General features: G+C 38.7%; 1 protein-coding gene across 3 annotated transcripts in view; it reads right to left on the reverse strand.

The window, feature by feature from the left end:
* Nucleotides 1-22,541, reverse strand: part of LOC114666582 (centrosomal protein of 128 kDa-like) — a 218,452-nt gene that overhangs the window by 181,959 nt on the left and 13,952 nt on the right. For all 3 annotated transcript variants that reach the window (XM_028821489.2, XM_051920153.1, XM_028821491.2), the window contains 6 exons: nucleotides 16,747-16,833; nucleotides 16,509-16,635; nucleotides 6,079-6,200; nucleotides 4,752-4,843; nucleotides 1,726-1,798; nucleotides 1,162-1,278 (listed from right to left, as the gene is read on the reverse strand). In XM_028821489.2, the coding sequence (XP_028677322.2) occupies nucleotides 1,162-1,278; nucleotides 1,726-1,798; nucleotides 4,752-4,843; nucleotides 6,079-6,200; nucleotides 16,509-16,635; nucleotides 16,747-16,833 (618 nt within the window). The remainder of the gene's footprint in view (nucleotides 1-1,161; nucleotides 1,279-1,725; nucleotides 1,799-4,751; nucleotides 4,844-6,078; nucleotides 6,201-16,508; nucleotides 16,636-16,746; nucleotides 16,834-22,541) is intronic.

Below are 22,541 nucleotides of genomic sequence, written 5' to 3' on the forward strand. Positions count from 1 at the left end.
TGGGGTAATTTGCAATTTGTTCAAAATTTTTCAAAGTAGGCACCTCAACTGAGAATCAAACTACAAACCAAGTTGCTTGAGGCAACAGTGCTACATGCTGGGTTACAGTACCACCAAATATTAAATCACTATATACTAAAATAATATTTTTAGACTCAAATTGGGTTTTTCTGTCTCATCTACTGGCATGAACATGTAATATTATTATTATTAGGGAGGGAAGACATAATTTCATATTGCTGCAGTGTCATTTTTTTAATCTTTTTGCTTACAGGAAAAAAAATTAAGCCTTCAGAAAAGAACAGTAGCCCCTGCTATCAAACATGGAGGAGGATCACTAATGTTTTGGGTTATTTTGCTGCTTCGGATACTGGGTACCTTGAAACTGTGCATGGTATTATAAAATCTGAAGATTACCAAGGAATTTTGGACTGCAGTGTAGGACCCAGTGTCGTGGTTTTTCAGTATGACAGTGACCCAATGTACACTTTAAAAAGTATTTAGAAATGCAATCAAATCAAGTGTTGAAGTGGTCATGATCAAAATCTAATGGTACATTTGTGGGGAGATTTGAAAAAAGCTATTGGGAGAAGACAGACATCAAATCCGGGAGACATGGAACATTTTACAAATAAAGAGTGGTCAAATATTCCAGTAGAATGGTGCAAGAAACTCAGGCATAGCTACATGAAGCACTTGACTGCAGTTATCCATTCCAGCCAGTGATTTTGTCAGTACCCTTTCTGGGGTTGTGTGTGAAATAATTTTTTTTCCTTCAGATTTTTTGTGTTCTTGGAAGGCAAATAAATAATATACATATGCTAAAATTTATGACATAACAAAATTATGTCATTGAAAAATTGGTGCATTATCTAAAAAAACTGCAGAAGTTCCAATATTTCATTTGCCTTTGTTTTTTTTTTTTGTTTGTTATTTTATTCTAATGAGTTCTGTTTATATTATGTTACTTGTTTTCTTATCCTTTGTAGATTTTATTGTTGTAAAGCACTTTTAAAACAACTAAAAGTTGACCAAAGTGCTATCTATATAAGTACATTTGACTTGACTTGACAGTGTCTTAAGTCATTTTACAAGACTTCCAAAGTTTACAAACTTAACAGTGGGATCACTCAATGAATGAATAGTTTAAATAATCCTTACCCCCTGAAGCTGATGAGACACTAGCCCAAAATGATCTTGACGTCTTTCTACTTGTTGCCGCTCAGTGCGCATCTCTCTCTCTATCTGCTGCAATCGTCTTTCAACACGTTCTGATACCTTAAAAAAATGTATCAAGCATTACTTAATCAATTATGGAAAAACAATGCAGTTTAAAAGAATTTCACAATCAAAACAGTAAAAATATTACTATGTACAAATGATTCACACATTAACTGATTTTCTGTAATGTGATTATTAAAAGCACCATAAAAATTCCTAAACAGAAGACACCATCATATAAAACACAAAACTTGCATAGTATGCAAATGCCCAAAATTTATAATTTACTATAGAAGTACATCAACTAAAAAGTACCAATCATTATGTCTAAAGTCAACTTAATTTTTTTAGATACATATATATTGTGCCATTTAAACTAATGTAAGAAATGTAGCTTTTATACAGAGATTGTACTGTTACAGAAGTTTTAGTTTTGTTTCTAAAAAAATAATTTACAAAAATGCTGAAGATTAACTTATTAATATTACTATTAATTAATCATACTGTTTCTTGCTTATCTGAATCTTTAATCCTTGCTGATAAATCATCCAATGTTTTCTTTGTTTCAGTGTCAGTCCTAAAAATTAACCCAAAACACAGATGATGCATTATTTTACTTTTTAGACAGATGTTGGAATACAGATCAAAATATCTTGAATGAAGCTGATTTTATCCTTAAACATATAAAATGAGAGAGCTACATCAGTATAAGGCCAAAAAATACACAATATTAATGAAAAATGCCCTGAAACTACTTTAGATGTTGCAAGCAAATTCTGTACACATAATCCAGTGAAAAATATAAACGTGTATTCAAAAGGAGTTTTGCTATCATTCTTCAGTATACAGTATAACTTAAAAGCAAATCACTGCAAAAAATGACTTTATAACAGTAACTTTGGCAATACATAGAAGAAGGAAGATATACGTATGACTTATGGAAAATCTACTGTGCATTGGTGTCTGATTAAGATATACAAATAAGCAACAACTGATGTATTTCTACCTAAAATAAGATGTAGTGAATATAAAGGAAACGTACAATCAACTCAAAATTGAACCTAACATGGATTTTAAAAATGGTAACTCCTACCAACATCATTTTACTAACAATGGTAACACTAAATGTGCAATATGTTTATTGATGGTGTATGTTATTCATGGATATTAATGAATTAATGAGGACACGATAAACTTTCAATATGCTGGCAGTTTAAATGGTTGCTTTGTATTTGAAAAAAATAAATAAATACACCATTACCCTATCTATAAAGACGTTAATAGCATTCTAAAAGAACTTTTGAAATATGAATGAAAACCAGATGTTCTTCTTATTAGGTATAGAGAATTAAAAAATTATTTGATTTGATTCCTATTTTTTTTTTTTTTAACCAATTAACCAGTGAGTCCTATTTTTGTTTTTTAACCAATGAGCCATATTAAACCTTTGGTATAATGTTTCATTTACTTTTGAAAATAAAAGTGTAGGTTATATATGCTTTTCTGTCTTAACAAGTTACAGTATGCTTGGTATGAGTGGAAGGTATAATTAATGTGTTATTATAATTTGGTGGGTACACGTGCTCTCAAAGGCTCAAAGGGTGTTTTATCTTTTAACAGCAGTTAGTTAAGGATTTGTTACTGTAGTACATTCATAGATGGTAGTGCTCTCAGCTCACATATATTTGGGAAGTCCCACATACTGCCCGTAGACACATTTTAAAAATGTATTCAACTTGTTGACACTTTATATCTGCATAGAGTGGGGTTGAAGAGTTCCACAATAAGAAGCTAATCAAGTCATGTGGCAAAGGTACCAAGAATTGAGCAGTTTATTGCTCACAAATTTAACTGGGATAGGTGACAACACTCATTTTCTATTTAGAGCAGTTTGAGCAACTTATTTAGAGCAACTGGGAAAGCTCAATCTGGTACAGAGTAAGAGTGTTATATCATATCATAATCATGATTAATATACAATTAATTGTGCAACACTAATTTATACTAATATGCCTTTAATGTTCTTTACTTAAAATCGGAATTATTTTTTAAAATGAAGCAGATTTCTGCTGCCTAACTACAGTTTGCAATTTACAGCCAGGGACTTTAAATTGCCAGCGTATGCTTGCAGATTACATAGAAACTTTGCGCTGTCAAATGAGCATAAGAACAAAAGTGTAAATTAATCTTCTTGTGCATATTTTTGTGTAACATAATTCTCATTATAATCATTTTCTTGTGAACTATAGAATCAAAACTTTTTTTTTAATTTGTGGTCTGTTTTTCACTAACTACATTATTACTTATGCATACTTGCAATGTAATATATGACCCTGATACATTTGGTACCATCATTACAACAGCAGTAAGTAGGTAGTGGCAAGATATACTGTTCCAGAAGACTTGTTAGCAGAAAAGGATTAAAAAGTATATTAAAAATATCCAGGTTATTTATATTTTGATATTATAAAAACATCAAATAACAATGCATTTTGTCTTTGTCTTAAAATGAAAATCTATCACAACTCTAATTCCTTGCAACTAATTCCACATTTGTCCCATTTATAGTAGAATATAGTACTTTGGGGCGGCATGGTGGTGCAGTGGGTAGCGCTGCTGCCTCGCAGTTAGGAGACCCAGGTTCGCTTCCCGGGTCTTCCCAGAGTGGAGTTTGCATGTTCTCCCCGTGTCTGCATGGGTTTCCTCCGGGCGCTCCGGTTTCTTTCCACAGTCCAAAGACATGCAGGTTAGGTGCATTGGCGATTCTAAATTGTGGTTGGTGTATGTGTGTGTGTGTGTGTGCCCTGCGGTGGGCTGGCACCCTGCCCGGGGTTTGTCTCCTGCCTTGCACCCTGTATTGGCTGGGATCGGCTCCAGCAGACCCTCGTGACCCTGTAGTTAGGATATAGCGGGTTGGATAAAGGATGGATGGAAGACTACTCAAATGTATTGTAAACATAAAGGCACTCCTAATGCTGTTATAATTAAAAGAAAAATAACAAATTGACATCAAAGTAGTTTATAGGTAACAGATGTAATCAAACACTTCTCCCACATTTCACCTGAATAAAAATCTAATTAATAAAATAACTTATATGTTCTTAAACAAGCGGGTTGGATAATGGATGGATGGATGGATATAGTACTTTGTGCACATAAAGGTAGTTCACAGTTAGAAGGTACTGATTATTAAAAAACACCTGTGAGATTACAAAGTGTACCTATTATAAAAAGAAAAGAAAAGAAAATGTAATATTCATGAAGGACTGGCTTAAAGCACTATATAGATATAATATCAATCTCACACAAAATTATCAAATATAAATTATATAATTATATATTAAATAAAAACAACATAAATCATAGTTTTTAGTATAAATATGAACCATACCAGATGTATTAGCATTTGGTATTATTTTATAATTAAGGGTGTAGTTTAAACAGTTAAAGTGGAGAACACCTTGGAATATTAGCAGACAGACAGACATCTAACTACTCCTGTTATTTTGCAAGGAAAACATAGTTTTTACCTGTTTCGACGAACAATTTCTCTGTCAATGTCATCTCCAAGCCGCACTTGGTCACTGCTAAGATCTCTAAAAGACTGGTGCAATGAATGAATCTGATAAAAAAAAAATCACAAAATTATTAAATAGAATAAAAAAATATAATTCTATGCAAGAATAGCACTATATATTTGCTTAATTATTCCTTCTGAAGAGCCATTAGAAATCATAAATGAAAAAGACATTCACAAATTGTGTACATTAAAATGATTATTCAATACATACAGACATGAATAATTAAATAAAATGGATTAGCTAAAATGATGTTTACAGTGTGTATATACTGTATATATATTTTACAGATATATATATATATATATATATATATATATGTAAAGTGTATATATTGTATAGATAAAGAGAGAGAGAGAGAAAGTCAGTAACCAGTTCCTTGGTTTTGCTGATTTTAGGTGGCATACAAAGCTCCTTGCACTAAGAAATATTCTCCACCTGACTCCTGTGCTCTGCCTGACTCCCATGTCAATTCACCCAATTAGTGTAGGATCATCAGTGTGTGTGTGTGTGTGTGTGTGCGTGTGTGTGTGTGTGTGTGCGTGTGTGCGCGTGTAGGATCATCAGAGAACTTCTGACATGACCTGCTGTTATATTTATAGCCAGAGGTGTACAGGGTGAAAAGAAAAAAAGTGACAGTATAGTTTCTTCTGGTGCTCTAGTAACACTCATTCACATTAGAGAGAAATTCCTTCAAACTTACAAATGGCGGTGTGTAATAACAAAAAAAGTTTGCCCAGAGAGGATAAACAATGCAATATATGGCTCCTAATCAGAATGACACTTCTCATAAGGTTACCTCTACAAACATATCTGCAGTGTCTGCTAGCTTAGTCTCCTAGCTATTATCTATATGTGAGTGCAGATACTCTGGAAAGTTTAACTAAATATTTATGGCAGGAAATAAGATGCTAGAAATGAATGGACCTCATAGGCTCTCAAAAGAAATAAAATCTTTAAGGAAAGCTCAATTGAATTATGCTCAATATACCTTTGCCAGGCTTGTTTTTACTGGCTGTACTTGAAACCACCTTCCAAGAATCCCTTAGTCCCCCATCTGCCAACAAGGATGTTGTTGAGTTTTATTGAGGTCTGGCTACCAGAGTAGGCTAATTTTGTACTTGATAGACTGCATAATCAATCACATTTGTGATTGGATCATATAATTCCTTACTTTAAATGTGGTAAATGTACCCATGTTCAGCAAATGTCACAGCAAACTAGTTCAAATAAGGAATAAGTTGCTGAATGTGTAGGTCACACACCCTCAGTCACTTACCTGATCAGACAATTCTACTTCATCCTCAAATCGTACATTTGCAGACCTGGATCTCCTTCTTCTAGAGCCTTGTAGTTCTCCATAGTCTCGAAGTGGGGAAGTAGGCCGGTAAATTTGGCTTTCTGTTCAAACCATGCAGATACCAAAAAAAATAAAAAATAAAAAAGTAAAATAAAATAAAATAAAATGGCCAATTTCAGCCAATACATGTAAAACCTATTTAATATACAGTTGTGTCAAATAGCTGAATAGTAATAAGCTATCATTATTCACTTTTTCTTTACTGAGTGACCGGCAACACAACATTGTCAAACAAAACCAACTAGAAGGTCACTAGTACATAGTTCTGGATAGTCAAAAAGTATTTACAATTATTACAAAAATTGAGAACCAAAAGACTACTCAAACTGCGGTGGGCTGGCGCCCTGCCCAAGGTTTGTTTCCTGCCTTGCGCCCTGTGTTGGCTGGGATTGGCTCCAGCAGACCCCCGTGAACCTGTAGTTAGGATATAGCGGGTTGGATAGATATATATATATATATTATATATATATATTATATTTATATATATATATATATATGGTTGAAATAGTTTACTGTCAAATAAATGCAGAGTACACGACACGTGTTTCGCCCTCATTCTGGGCTCATCAGGTGTACACACTCTACTGCACTCCCTCTCGGGAATCGAACCTCGGACGTCAGCGCCAGAGGCGATGCCCCTAACGTTGCGCCACGGCGTGTGGTTCGTTTATTTGACAGCATGTAGATCGGGGTAATTACATTCACGGCATTCGTAGTCTGTGTCACAATCTGATTGTATGGGTGGTTACCTACCAGGTAACGCTTGTGGTTGGCCAGCAATCTGCTAACATCCGCCACGGTGCCCTCAGTTTGTGAGGAGCAGATCATAGAATGGTTGAAATAGTTTACTGTCAAATAAATGCAAAGAGTACACGACACGTGTTTCGCCCTCATTCTGGGCTCATCAGGTGTACACACTCCACTGCACTCATATATATACTGTGGCAGACTGCTGGGGCCCTTACCTGACCCTGACCATGGAAGCACCCGGGGAAGAAGCATTTCTGGAGCATTACCTTCCCCAGGGGTGCTAGAGGGCAGCCCCCCGCAGTGCAGTGGTACCATGGGTTTGCACCATGGAAGCTCAACCCTGTTAGGGCCCATGGCCACCAGCATGGGGCACCTGGAGAACTGTTGAGCCCTTTGATGCAGCACTGTCGCAACACTGGGAAGTGCTGCTGGAAATAGGTCAACAAGCACCTGCAGCACGTCCGGGTGCTTTATAAAAAGAGCCAGCAGCCGCTGTTCTGACAGCCAGAGTCGGGTGGGAGCAGATGAAGCTTGTCAGGAGTAGAGTGGAGAGAGAAACAGAAGAAGAAAAGGTTGTGTGCTGAACTATATTTAGTGCTTGTGACTGTGCTGTATCAGTGGGAAACAAGTGAAGGCATTTCCCATGGGAAGAAAAAGGACAATAAAATCTGTGTTTGCTAGCACTTGGGTTAGGGTGGCAGGTGCGCCCCCTGGTGGTCCACAACACACACACACATATATGCTTACAATGCATTCAGTGGATGCAAAATGTTTTTAGAGGCCCCTTTCTCAGCAGTTATAGCTTCAAGTCTTGTTGGTTAAGTCTCTTCAAGCTTTGCACACCTACATTTGGGCAGTTTATCCCATTATTCCTGATAGATTCTCTCAAGCTCCAATAGATTCAATGGGAGGCACCTGTAAACTGCCATCTTCAGGTCTCTCCACATCTCAAAATATTTACAAATCGTGATGCAAAGTTACAATCTAGATGTCACACTGTCCTTGTTTAAATCTGTGATTGCATTACTAAGGGCAGAATAAGTCAAACATAATTAAGCGGTGCTCAGACACAACTTAATTTAGTGGAGTAACACTTAAATTGTGAACCTTAATAAATAATAATTAGTCATGACAGTGAGTTGTGCATTAACAATCCAACCCACTTAGTTTAGTTGATACATAAAACATTTGCCAAAAATATTAGTTTCATCATCCTCATCAATGCTACATTTTCGTAATTTATAGCTAAGTCAGATAAAAGGCTGCCAAATTCAGTCACAATCAGTTATCAATAAATACAGCTTTGATTGTCTGTAATTATTACTATAATTACACTAGAATCTGTTTTAATACAGATACAGCTCCTTGAGGAGTATCTAATGATTGATAAAGGAATGTAAAACCATTTAGTGCTGGCTCAGTAAATAGGAATAGTGTCAGATTTACAAATATACACTTCAGTAAGAACACACAGAACACACTTTGCACTTAATATATCATTTACCCTTAACTTTATTTGGAAGACAGTGACATGTTTACAAAACAGTATCAAAAACTGCAATTATGTTTTTAAATTTATTCAATATGAATTAAGTTACTAACAGAGCTACCTCTTTAGAGAATTAGATTTTAATTTTAAGTATAATTTTGCTCTTTACCTTCTGATTATCAAACTTAGATTTTGATTAATCACTCAGTTTAGAAGATTTTCCACAACACAGATTATGGGTGACGGCATATAAAAATGAGATTAAAAAAACATCTTGTATTGTGCTTGGATTAGTCACCCAGACAATTTTGCAGCCATATTTTGAGATAAAATAAAAAGAAAAAAAGGTGGTGCTGAGAAAGTAAAGATTAATTTAAAAAAAAAGTAGCTCGAGAAGGATGCAGCGTTAATGTAAAAAAATATCTGCTATTTTTAGAAAAAGTGAGAAAAGTTGTCATTCGTTAACTTAACATACTACATTGGTTCACGACTTCAGTAGCACTAGGTGACACTGTAGCTAGCTAGCTGATTTGCTATCAAATATAATTGCCCCTAAAGTCTGTCATATTGCTTAAAACACACTGAGTTTCTAACATTATTCACATGCCGTGTCTAGCTGAAATTGATATGCAATGATTCGCATGACAACACTGTTAATGTCAGCTCACTAAATAACTTAGCAGCCAAGTGCAGCTGTAGTGTAGCACCACCACCTATCTTTCAAACTAAAGCAGCTTTAGAATGCATGTTGCAAACATTCTGATGTAAATTAAAAGAAAAAACTAAGTTATTGCTTTTTAGAAGTCTAAGAAGAAACACACTCACTGCACCCTGCACTGCACTGTACGCCTGATGAGCCTAGAAATAGGGCAAAACATGTGTTGCGTACTTTTTGCATTATTTGACAGTAAAACTATTTCAACCATTCTATGATCTGCTTCTCGCAACTGAAAGAGGGCATCGTGCCGGATGTTAGCCGACTTGCTGACCAACCACAAGCGTTACCTGGTAGGTAACCACCCATACAATCAGATTGTGATTGAGACTTCGAACGCCATGAATATATATATTATATATATATATATGACGTCCGAGATTCGATTCCTGTAAGGGAGTGCAGTGAGTGTGTACGCCTGATGAGCCCAGAATTAGGGCGAAACACGTGTCGTGTACTCTTTGCATTATTTGACAGTAAACTATTTCAACCATTCTATGATCTGCTTCTCACAACTGAGGGCACCGTGGCGGATGTTAGCTGACTTGCTGGCCAACCACAAGCGTTACCTGGTAGGTAACCACCCATACAATCAGATTGTGATTCAGACTACGAACGCCATGAATATATATATTATATATATATACATATATATATGACGTCTGAGGTTCGATTCCCGTAAGGGAGTGCAGTGAGTGTGTACGCCTGATGAGCCCAGAATTAGGGCGAAACACGTGTTGCGTACTCTGCATTATTTGACAGTAAACTATTTCAACCATTCTGTGATCTGCTTCTCACAACTGAGGGCACCGTGGCGGATGTTAGCTGACTTGCTGGCCAACCACAAGCGTTACCTGGTAGGTAATCACCCATACAATCAGATTGTGATTCAGACTACGAATGCCGTGAACGTAATTACCCCGATCTACATGCTGTCAAATAAACGAACCATACGCCGTGGCGCAATGTTAGGGGCTTCGCCTCTAGCGATGACGTCCGAGGTTCGATTCCCGTAAGGGAGTGCAGTGAGTGTGTACACCTGATGAGCCCAGAATTAGGGCGAAACACGTGTCGCGTACTCTTTGCATTATTTGACAGTAAACTATTTCAACCATTCTATGATCTGCTTCTCACAACTGAGGGCACCGTGGCGGATGTTAGCTGACTTGCTGGCCAACCACAAGCGTTACCTGGTAGGTAACCACCCATACAATCAGATTGTGATTCAGACTACGAATGCCGTGAATGTAATTACCCCGATCTACATGCTGTCAAATAAACGAACCACACGCCGTGGCGCAATGTTAGGGGCTTTGCCTCTAGCGATGACATCCGAGGTTCGATTCCCGTAAGGGAGTGCAGTGAGTGTGTACACCTGATGAGCCCAGAATTAGGGCGAAACACGTGTCGCGTACTCTTTGCATTATTTGACAGTAAACTATTTCAACCATATATATATATATATATTGTGGCAGGCGGCCAGGGCCCATACCCAGCTGGGACGCCCTTGCAGCATATCTTCCGGGGGAGCAAGGATGGGAAACCCAGTATCTCCCCTTGGTACGCTAGATGGCAGCCTCCCTGGGTTGCAGCAGTGCCTCGGACTCCCCAAGGGCTTCATGGGGGTTGGAGTTCTGTGCAGCCCTGTTGGGTTCTGCAGGCACCTTCTGGGCACTAGCCTTCTCGGCAATCAAACACCTGGAGCACTTCCAGGTGCCCAATAAAAGGGGCCAGCAACCACCACTCAGCGGCCAGAGTCGGGTGGAGGTGGACGAGGTTGCCTGGGAGGAGTGGTAGAGCAGGATAAGAAGTGTGTGGTATACTTGGTGCTTTTGGGACTGTGTTGTGCCTGTGGGGATTACAGGGAAGACGTGTCCCACAGGTGAAGAAATTAAAAAGTTTATTTATTTTATACATGTGCCTCCAGTGTGAATCTGTGTCGGGCGCCTGTATAGCACCTTGATACTATATATATATATATATATTCTAGCTGAAATACTCAGCGTTGCCAGAGAGGAAATTAATGTGTTTTTTTTTTTTTTTGAGAAAGACATAATTAAAAAAGCACTTTAATAATAAATTAACAAACAAACATTCACCAATGTCCTTGTCCTGCGGTCTTGTATGTATGTTATCATCCAGTTGACGCTCAGGACCGGCCAACTCTATTTAATTTGAAAAGCAACAGGGGCGCGGTGGTGCTAAAACACACAGAATGTTGGCAGTCGCCTGCTATATACTAACTGTGTAAGCCCGTGCTGTTAGAAACACGGGATCCTAGAAAGTAATGAAATCGTCAGAACTACTCTGGGCATCTCTCTGCTATGAGGATTCGTGTTGCCGACGTGCTCGCATCGTTTGTGCTTTAGCAGCTAAGCGAATGTCTTTCTTCTGAGGTTTCCTTTTGTCGGTGTCCTGGCCTCGCATGCATATCCTCGGAGCTGTAGCCCTCACCCCAACTCTACCTCTCACTTCCGGGCTGGACAGAGACACACACTTCCATGCGTAGACGTTTATAATATAAGATATATACTGTATACGGCTGTTCGAGTCACAAAGACAGTATGAGTCTCAAAAATAGTTGGGATGCCAACCCGGCCAACTCTATTTTATTTCAAAAGCAACAGGGGAGTGGTGACGCTCAAACATAAAGAATGCTGGCAGTCACCTCCTGTTCACCCTCTGGTGGTCATTCCGAGTGCCAACTGGATGATAACATGCATTCAAGCCCGCAAGATCATCCCCACCAAACCCAGAAGAGGGTGGGTTAGGGCTGATTTCACCCTACAGTATTTTTAGTCGACCAATGAGGAACATGTGTACCACGTTTCATGAAAATTGGTCCAGCCGTTCAGAAGTGATGCTGCAACAGACATACTGTACATACACACATTGACTTATATATTATATATAAATATATATATTGTGGTGGACAGCTGGGGGTTGTGCCCAGCCGGGATGCCTGGAAAGACCGGAAGAGGGTCCATACCTCTCCTGGTCCACAAGAGGGCAGCCACCCTGGTCTATATGGGGGCCACGGGAACCGAGCATGGTAGCTCAACCCTACTGGGGCCCGTGGCCACCACAAGGCTGCGCCAGGAGGAGTGGAAAGCCCTGGATGTCAGCACTTCTGCCACACCCGGAAGGAATTCCAGGTGCTCATGCGGCGCTTCCGCCACACCAAGAAGTGCCACCGGAAGACCATCACAGAGCACCTGGAGCACATCCGGGTGGCTATAAAAGAGGCCGCCGCCCTCGAGTAGACGAGCCGGAGTCGGGAGGAAGAAGACAAAGCTTGGGAGGAGAGGAGTAAAGCTGTCAGGAGAAGTCCAGATGGGAGGAACAGACTCATTAAGGGTGTTTGGTGCATTGTCACTGTATTGTGTGCAAAAACTGTAAATAAAAATGTGTGTGTTTTCGGGACATTCTGTGTCTGCCTGTTTGTTTCTGGGCTGGTTTACCACAATGTATATGGTAATAACGATTTTTGCAACGATTTAATGTGAAGTTTTTATGTCACTTTTTTGTCAAGCTTTAAATCTGGCTTATTTTAAAACCTACATATTGTGGCGTGCAGCCGAGTCCCATACCCGGCCAGGACGCCCCTATGACACTGGATCCGGGGGAACACCCATGGGCTACACCCTACGTTCCCTGGAACGCTTGATGGCAGCCCTCCTGGGTTGCATCGGGGGCACAATGGTGGAACACTGAAGCTCAACCCTGTTGGGCTCCATGGCCACCGCCAGGGGGAGCTGCATGGCTTAACGAGCCCATGTGAGCTGGACTGCAGCCACACCCGGAAGTGCAGCCTGAAGTAGGTCAACGAACACCTGGAGCACTTCCAGGGGTGCTATAAAAGGAGCCTGCAACCACTACTCTAGGTGCCAGAGTCGGGAGAAGTGGAAGTGGAAGTGGAAGTGGAAGTGGAAGTGGAAGTGGAAGTGGTGTGGTGTGATTTACTTTGTGTGTTGTGTTGGGCCTGTGGGACACGAAGAAAAAGTTGTTTTTGTTTATTTTACACGTGCCTCCGTTGTCAGTCTGTGTCGGGTTGACGTCTATATAGCGCCCTTGCCACAATATATATGTTTGGTATCATTCTTTTCAGAATTTATCAAACTTTAATGTGATGCTGTTAGATTTTCAGATTCTTTTTCCATTTTTAAATTATAAAGTAAAAAATATCAAGAACTGATGTCCCGTGAGATGAGACTTCGTGCCAAGAGAGTTAACCACACCCGGGGCTAGAAATAAAAGACAAAGAGTAGGACAGCTGCTGTACAGGTTTTTAAATGTTCGAAGCACGCGCGAGATGCAGATCACATGGCACGGCAGCAGCAGAAATCCAGCAGCTGAACAAGCAAAGAGGAGGTAAAAACAAAAACTATTTGTTTCCCATTGTATCACCGATTAAGAGGGGGTTTCGGAGGAGCGACCGCATCTCCTTGGGGTGCATTCAGCCCCTCTTTTCACAACGCCAGTGGCAGAGATGCGAAGTGGCTGGTGCGTAGTGCAGGCCGGGGGGGGTTGGCAAGCAAAGCATGCAGGGGGCGAACCCCCTAGTGTGTGTATATATATATTATATACACATATAGTGGAACCTCGGGTCACGAACGTCTCGGACCACGTACAAATTGGGTTATGACCAAAAAGTTTGCCAAAATTTTGCATCTGTTCACCACCACACACTCGGGTGACGAACAAGCCAGTTTTCCTTCTGGTTCGTATGCGCCGATGATTTCCGCACATGTTCAGTCTCTCCCTGTGCATTCCCTGTGCAGCGAGCGAGAGAGAAAGAGAGAGACAGCGAGAGCGCCCAAACAGAAGAAGTAAACATTACAGAAGAAGTAAGTAAACATTTAGTTTACTATTACACTGTGCGTTCTATCGTATAATTAACTATCTTTGTGCTTAAAAATCTTTGTATTTACATACAATTCTATGGGAGAAATTACTTCGGGTCACGACCAAATCGGGTTACAACCAGAATTTTGGAACGAATTACGGTCCTGACCCAAGGTGACCCGACTGTAATTCGTTCCAAAACTCTGGTCGCAACCTGAAGTAATTTCCCCCATAGGATTGTATGTTAATACAATTAATCCGTTCCGGACCGTTAGAGCTGTATGTAAATATATATTTTTTAAAGATTTTTAAGCACAAAAATAGTTAGTTATACCATAGAATGCACAGTGTAATAGTAAACTAAATGTTTACTTACTTCTTCTGTAATGTTTACTTCTTCTGCTTAGGCTCTCTCTCGCTCGCTCACTCACTACACAGGGAATGCACAGAGAGAGACTGAACACATGCGCAAATCAGGTGTGCCGTGGAAATAAGTAGTGTAGCACACCTGGGTCTGAACCAAACAGAACTAGCTAAGGAGGACAGGACTACCTGGAGAAGCTGGCATAAAAGTAGCCCCACAATTGCAATGTTACAGCACTTAAAGCACTTTGGACGCATCTCCTAGCTGCCAGAATCCATCTGCCTGGGTGTGCAATCATCAGCTAGTCAAACAGGGCCATACTGTACAAGTTGTCTCTGAAGTAGGGAGTGGCGAGCAAAGGAACAAAACAGCTGGGAGATGCCACAAAACGGCTCACTAAGTGCTGTGCCTGTGAACGCTGATCTTGGAGCCGCTTTTTTTTTTACCGGCTTCTCCAGTAGTCACACCCCTTCAGACAGTTGAGCAAGTGTATGAGATATAAAGTATTTATGGTTAGTTAAATAGCAATGTGCCTTGGGATGTTTTTGGTTACAGAAAATGTGCCACCACATAAAAAGGTTGGAAAACACTGGTTTAGAAGTTTAATAAATGCTGAATACACAGGCCTCAAAATTACAGAGTCCTCTGGTTTGAGAGCAGGAACTAAAAGGAACTGAAATTGACATGTTGTTTGTGTAATATAGGCATCAGCACACCGGCAAAACACAGCGGCGGCTCCTGGAAAGAGGGTGGAGTCAAGAGATGCCACTGACAAGACGTCATCTTACAGGCCTCAGAATGAATCGGGTCGCTGAATCTGTCCAAGCCTTCAGACTGTTTCACCTGCTGCTAGACTCTATTGTCCTTTCCCACTAAGTCAATATGTCATTTTTTTCTTTGAAACACTAAAAATGGAATTCACCTACTATGCAGACTTTAGTGTGATATACAGTAAATGTTACAAACAAACAGCAAAGAACTAAAATGAGAATTGAGTCAACTAGTTATTGAGAGTTTCAGCATACTGTTCTTGCAGGGTAAAAGCATCTTCATTTGCACTTATTAGACAGAAAAAAAAATCACAAAGTAATGTAGTGAATTAACATTAATTAACTGAATATGACAACAGGCTCTCAATGCATTTTTTGAAAAATATTGAATGCTAATCTGATGGAACAAAGATGCTCCAATCATTAACCCTGGTGATGTTTATACAGCAAAAATGTAACACATATAGTATAATAACAGTTTTTAATTAATTTCGACATCTTTTACGCCTTTGGCTCACAAAATATCATTAAGGCCATTTTGTCCTTCTTTTATTCATATAAAAGGAGGAATGGCCATGTCATCATCACTACTGGTTAAGAAAATATAAATTGACAAGACTAAAAATACTGCAGCAGTACATGAAGACAAAGCCTGACCATGGTATTAGTGATATAGGCTGGGGAGCAAGTATACAGACCCAGCATGTGGCATGTATGATTAAGGCCACAATAGATATTTTACTGACCCACTGTATGGATGATATAAAGCCTCTATCACATTGGCAGTGCACTGTTGGAAGAGCACCAAATCCAAGAGATCTCTGTGATTTCAAAGCAGATTATTGATATTAGGAAGGCTATTCAGGGTGCTGAAATATCTCTGTACTGAAGTTACTGGGGGAATGTTTGTAAGCATCCATCCACCCATCCATTTTCCAACCCGCTGAATCAGAACACAGGGTCACGGGGGTCTGCTGGAGCCAATCCCAGCCAACACAGGGCACAAGGCAGGAACCAATCCCGGGCAGGGTGCCAACCCACCGCAGGACACACACGAACACACCCACACACCAAGCACACACTAGGGCCAATTTAGAATCGCCAATCCATCTAACCTGCATGTCTTTGGACTGTGGGAGGAAACCGGAGTGCCCGGAGGAAACCCACACAGACACGGGGAGAACATGCAAACTCCACGCAGGGAGGACCCGGGAAGCGAACCCAGGTCCCCAGGTCTCCCAACTGCGAGGCAGCAGCGCTACGCACTGCGCCACCGTGCCACGTTTGTAGGCAAATATGCAAATCCGAAATACAAATGATATACACAACTAAAACAAACATTAAAATAGTTTCTTATGGTTGAAATATACCCACAAAAATTAATAAGCAAATAAAAATTTGTTTTTCTTGGCTCACCAGAGGCTGTGGCACCTTCTAGGTCACTTGTGTGTAAAGTTGAAAGAGATGCACTTCTTCCAGCTGTTGATCTATGTAACCTTTGGCTTCTTAACTGTCGAATAGATTTTTCCAAATTTTCCCTAAGCTATAAATTAAATGAATAAAGATAATCACCATTTCATAATTAATCTGTCCAAGTTTAAATAAACAAATATTAATATGCTCTTTTTTTAAGATTTACATAGTAATTTCTTACTGTTGACATGGCTTCAGTTTGATCTTCTGTGTGATCCCTGTAATGTCCCAGCATCCTGTCAACATTATTAAGTGTTCGTGTTGTATCCTTTGAGAAAAAATTACGCATATAAAATCATTATACTGTTAAGGTTTCCCCTCCGTCTAATATCTTTGTTGACAATGCACAAAAAAAATAATTTTTTTTTGCAAAAGCCTCATACAAAACAAAATCCTTATAATAATGCCTTCACTTGAAACTCCGGTAAAATCTTGCAGCCCACATGGCTGCTTCTGCATAAATACAATAGAACCCATGACAATGGCAATACCCTCACCAATGCCATGGAGAAGATGCTGTCACCAATTTGTTTCAGCCTTTATATTTATTCATATGACTAGGCTGTAGACAAACATTTTTTGTCTCAATGCCAATGTTTCAATGGTTTTGTATAATGTCCCTTTCTTGTGCAAAATATGGATGCAAGTAAAATGGTTGGCAGGCAAGGAGCAAACATGCAGGTTGATTACAGTGTTCATTGCTATTTGGAAATTTTAATTAGTAACATTAAAAATATAGATGAATATCGAAGACGCTGAAGGAAATGCTGTACTGTACATAGCATGAAACATCCATCCATCCATCCATTATCCAACCACATCCAACTATATCCAACTATATCCTAACCACAGGGTCACGGGGGTCTGCTGGAGCCAATCCCAGCTAACACAGGGCACAAGGAAGGAAACAAACCCCGGGCAGGGCGCCAGCCCACTACAGGGCGCACACACACCCACACACACCAAGCACACACTAGGGTCAATTCAGGATCGCAAATACACCTAACCTGCATGTCTTTGGACTGTGGGAGGAAACCCACGCATACATGGGGAGAACATGCAAACTCCATGCAGGGAGGACCCGTGAAGTGAACCCGGGTCTCCTAACTGCGAGGCAGCAGTGCTACCCACCACGCCACCGTGCCGCCCTAGCATGAAACAGCATTACAAAAATACTAAAAACTAAAACAAGATAGTGAAAAAAAATAATCAGCCCAGAAGCAATTCTTACAAATTTTCCAAATGGTAAGTATACAAATTTTTGTCACTTGCATTTTTCATAATTAATGTACAAACATTAGCTCCTTTAGATTTCCAGCTTGTACCTGGAACCATGCTATCAGGCTGATTCTACTTCCCGGTGTTACCTGGTGCAAAAGTATGAAAAATGTACTTACACTAGAAAAATACTACTTCTACAGTCAATTTATTTGCTAAAAGATCTTTCATGTAAAAAAAGGCTTTGATTATAATTCTGAATTCAATTTACACATTAAAATCCATATTAGTAACACATTAAATTATTAACATGGCATTAACAAAGTAAATATGGAAAACAAAACTTGTTCATTTTTTTTATTTCTAATTAATTCTAGCACATTTGAAAATGTTTAATTGTCTTTCTTGTGTGTATTCAAAGGTTAGATTTTAATTATATGGGACATATGATAAATTGTGACATATTAGAATTTGATATTATGTTCATTTTATATATAATAGGTCAACATATCTCACTCATTTTTAAACAATAATAATGAATTCAACCAACTCTTATTAATCCAGCTGTTCATGTATACATTTTGCACTGCCTTAAATGGACTATAACAATCAATCACATATTAATACAGTACCTTCCAAAATGCACACTATAGAACGGTAATTGGAAGGTCATTTTAAAAACAGACAACAATTTAAAGCAGCAAAAACAGGAACAGGCTTGAGAATGAATAATGTCAAGCATTTAAAGTATATAGTGATAATTCTCCAATATGAAACAATAAAAGCCACAAACATGCCAGATTTAAGTGAAAAACAAAGTAGATTGATGCCTTTCTGGACAACCCACACCTTTCTGTTTTCAGATTTACCTAATCTACTTCTCTACAGCAGGGTCACTAGGACCCACATCAAATTTTCCACAGCTTTCTGGTCTTAAAACTAAGCATCCTTTCATAACGGAGCAAAGGGACAGCCACCATATTCCACCTGGCAAAGGAAGAGCCAAGTTACATTCTGTCTTTATATCATTTATGATTAGTTTAACGCATCTTACTATTTGTTCATACTGTTATGATATTTGAGTTTTTGTTATGATCAAGACAGGACATTAATAATTGCAGTTTATGTATAAGACCAGCTAACACTGAATGATTTCATTGCTAAGGGATCTTGTTTTATCTATTGTATGATTTAAAGTATGAAGGTATGTTTTGTCGTATTTAAAGTTAAATGCAAGTCATAAAATATTTCTCCACTAACGAAAACATCATACCAGCAAATTTCTTATGCTAAAATTGGCCTTATGAATGCTTTATTTTTCTGCCAAATTTCAATACAATTAATTTCGCAGTGATCTAAAGTTTAAAATTGTAGATGGAAAAAAATGACAAAGAACAGCACACATGTAATAGAGACCTGGGGATTAGCCCTAATAACTTTATATGATAACATCACAACCTTCAAAAACATGTAATCATATTTTTATTACATAATAAACAACTCAGCAATTATTTAAATATACTGTATATAAATGAAAGACCTGTGTATGTATGGAGCAGTCTGCTCTGTTCACGCTCAACCAAAGCCACTAGATTGCGCATGCACTTTTACATTTTTTCGTCGCTTGCATGCACCTTTTTTCTCACTATGAAAGGCAGCCTTGCAAAAACGACGTCATACTGATAACACAGATGAAAAGACACAATGCTGAAACAAAGAAAACACCATGGTTCAACAACATGCAAGTGAAACACCTCAGCAACGGAGGACAAGGCTTGACGTTTTCACTAAAAACATTGTCTATCTTGAGGTATTTTCTCAAGACAAAGATTAATAGAACTCATATGCCAGCGACACAGCTAAGATATGGTATTGCCAGTGTCTATTCTTATGAAAGCCAGTGGGACAGCAAGCACAGGTGGGTCCACGTCCTCTGCACTCATTCTTAAGAGTTAGCTGACGCCTCTCCAAGTTCATGAATGTAGTAAAACTATTAGAGAGTCTTTGGGTTGTTTTTCCCCCCAAAGACCACACATAGCTACTTTAAATATATTAAAGAAATGATTACATATTTCCAATAATTTTGAAAAAGGAAGTTTTAGAAGTTAAAGCATTTAATTGACTGTGCTCGATCTGCCAAAAAATGTGGATTTTTTTTCCTTGAGTCTTTTATTGCATTAGTTTAGTTTCAAAATAATTGTCACTATGGTTATTCTTCAAATTATTTAAAAAACTAACATTTTAGGAAGTTAATTCAATTTTTAGATTTATTTTTGGCCAATTTAACTTTGATAAAATATAATTTACAGCAGAAATATTTTACTTTTAGCAGGTAAGAAAACTGGAATGAATTCAGTAACGCCAAAACGTAGGAGAAGTAATGTTTTTTTTTTTAAAAAAAAAAAGGCAAACATAATTACAACTTTATTTTCTGTAGCTAGCTACCTGCTTCCAGCCTGCATAACCAATTATGAATCATTTCATCTTAAAACATAAAACACATCCATTTGTGGGTTTTTATAACGTTAGTGCTCTCACTTTTGCAGACAACTATCCTTTTAATAAAATAAAATTTTGTAAAGCCTATGGTACTATATTGCATCAGTGAAAGCAAAAATATTTTAATACATAGGTAACTAAATAAATGAAAAGGGAAGCAATTGTTCAATTAAATAGATTCCAAGGTAAATGTGAGTTTTCCCAGGAACAGTGTTCGGGTGTTGCCATCTAATACTCACCATTCATAAACTGACCACTGTGCTTCACAGCTGCTAACAATGATTTCTCAAATGATATTATTAATAAATACATTTAAATGGGAATTCTAATCTGAGTCATAAAAGGCTACAGTGGATTGAGGATTTCATTTCACCTACTTTTTAATTAGAAGTCAATTATTGCTTCTAATGAAACCTAGATTTTGAGACTAATTTAGGTTAAATAACTTGTTGAGATTCAGAACCCTTACCTGGTTCTTTCACCCTATCACACGAGTGTTTTCAGGGAAAATGCTTGCCCAAGAGAAACAAAGTAAGAGAAAAACACAAATGATGCAGCTACAAATTAGGTGTAATTTTTTGCATTACATTAATACATAGATTTCTCACACCACAAGTTCAATCTTAATATACAGGTAAAATTCCATTACAATGAACTGCCAGGGACTTCAAAAATATTTCGCTGTAATGAAAATTTCATAGTAATGAGATTCTGTATTTGTCACTATAGTGCTTTCTTTAAGTTGCGTCCAGGCATTTGCAATCATTTCAATAGCTTCTTTTGTGTTAATTTTAATCTCCTCTTGTCTACAAGTTATGCTGATGAAAATTTTTCTCAGCATTTCCTTGTAATAATACACTTTCAGGGTGTGAATGATGCCCAAATCCAAAGGGTGAAGCATTGCTATGCAATTGGGTGGGAGGAATTCAATGCAAACATTATCTAAATGTGGAAGCATGTTGTGGGCAGCACAGTTATCAATCAGAAGCCTAATCATCCTTTTCTTCTTCTTCATATTGTGAGGCTTCTGAACTCCGCCCAATGGGAACGACACTCTGAAGAGCGTCCCGAAGCGCAATTGCCACGTCTGTGGGAGATTGTTTGTCCGTTGCCAGAGCAGGGCAACAGCAGACTCACAGAGCTGCAGTGAAGCGCAAATCCTAAAAGATCGTGGTCACGCTATAAGTCCCTGTCTTGCACCCCAAAACATGAGGGCTCAGTCTCAGTACTTTAGAAAAACCAGCTTTATTCAGCTTGAAACAGGAACAGCACGGTTATTTATTGTAGCGGGATCTGCCACTCTCCTATACACAGACACAGCAGTCAGGCAGGGTCCTGACCAGGTTAGTGGCCAAGTAATCCTGTTCCCTGCATTTACAATGTTCCTTGCATCACCCATTGAGATCTTTTCGCTTTGCTTCGGTGAAGAACCACCCAGAACTGTGAGCCTGCTGTTGCCCCAGCAACAGCTATACAGTCTTCCTCAGATGCGGTGATTGCACTTCAAGACGCTCTTTGGGGTCTGCATCTTCAAATGCAGCAATTCGTATACGTTTGCAACCCGAGATTTTTCTTCTTTTTTTGCTTGGTCTTTGAAGAAAGTTGACAGTGTCAATGGCGAAATTCTGAATTCACTGGCAACGTCTTTTTTCTAATATGAACTGTTATCATTTTTTCATGTCTGCCGTTTCTATAGGAGGGTGACAATGAGTTAAATTCCAATGAGTGCTTTTCAAATATTGACGAGCAGTAACCAAAAGGTATCACTGAAAACTGCAAGAAACAAAAACAGTATGAGGAAAGTTAGAAGAAAGAAAAAAAATGACAATGTTTCTGTTTGGGGATCGTTGTGCACAACTGAGCTGCGACCACAGAAATAACTGCTCAGTGGATGATTCAAGCATTTCAAGGTCTTTTGGGCACTTCATTGTAATGAAAGTATCTGCTGAATGTACTTCGTAGTAACGAGATTTCTTTAGACTCTTGTGATATGGGGAAACTGTCGGGACCATAAAAATACTTTGTTGTAATGAAAATTTCGTTATAAAGATATTCGTTGTAACAGAAATTTACCTGTATATACAAATGGTATCAAAGGAAAGAAAAACAACAGCTTAACCAAGTTTTTCAGCTACAAGATGGGCTGTTTCTCTGTGCCATTAGTCAAATGCATCAATTCCAACTGCAGCACAATAATGAGGAAAATTACCATGATTTTCTTTCTCTGTAAATTCTGCACTGCTGAGTATTTAAAGTACA

The sequence above is a fragment of the Erpetoichthys calabaricus genome, chromosome 16, assembly GCF_900747795.2.
Source record: "Erpetoichthys calabaricus chromosome 16, fErpCal1.3, whole genome shotgun sequence".
NCBI classification, from domain to species: Eukaryota; Metazoa; Chordata; class Cladistia; order Polypteriformes; family Polypteridae; genus Erpetoichthys; species Erpetoichthys calabaricus.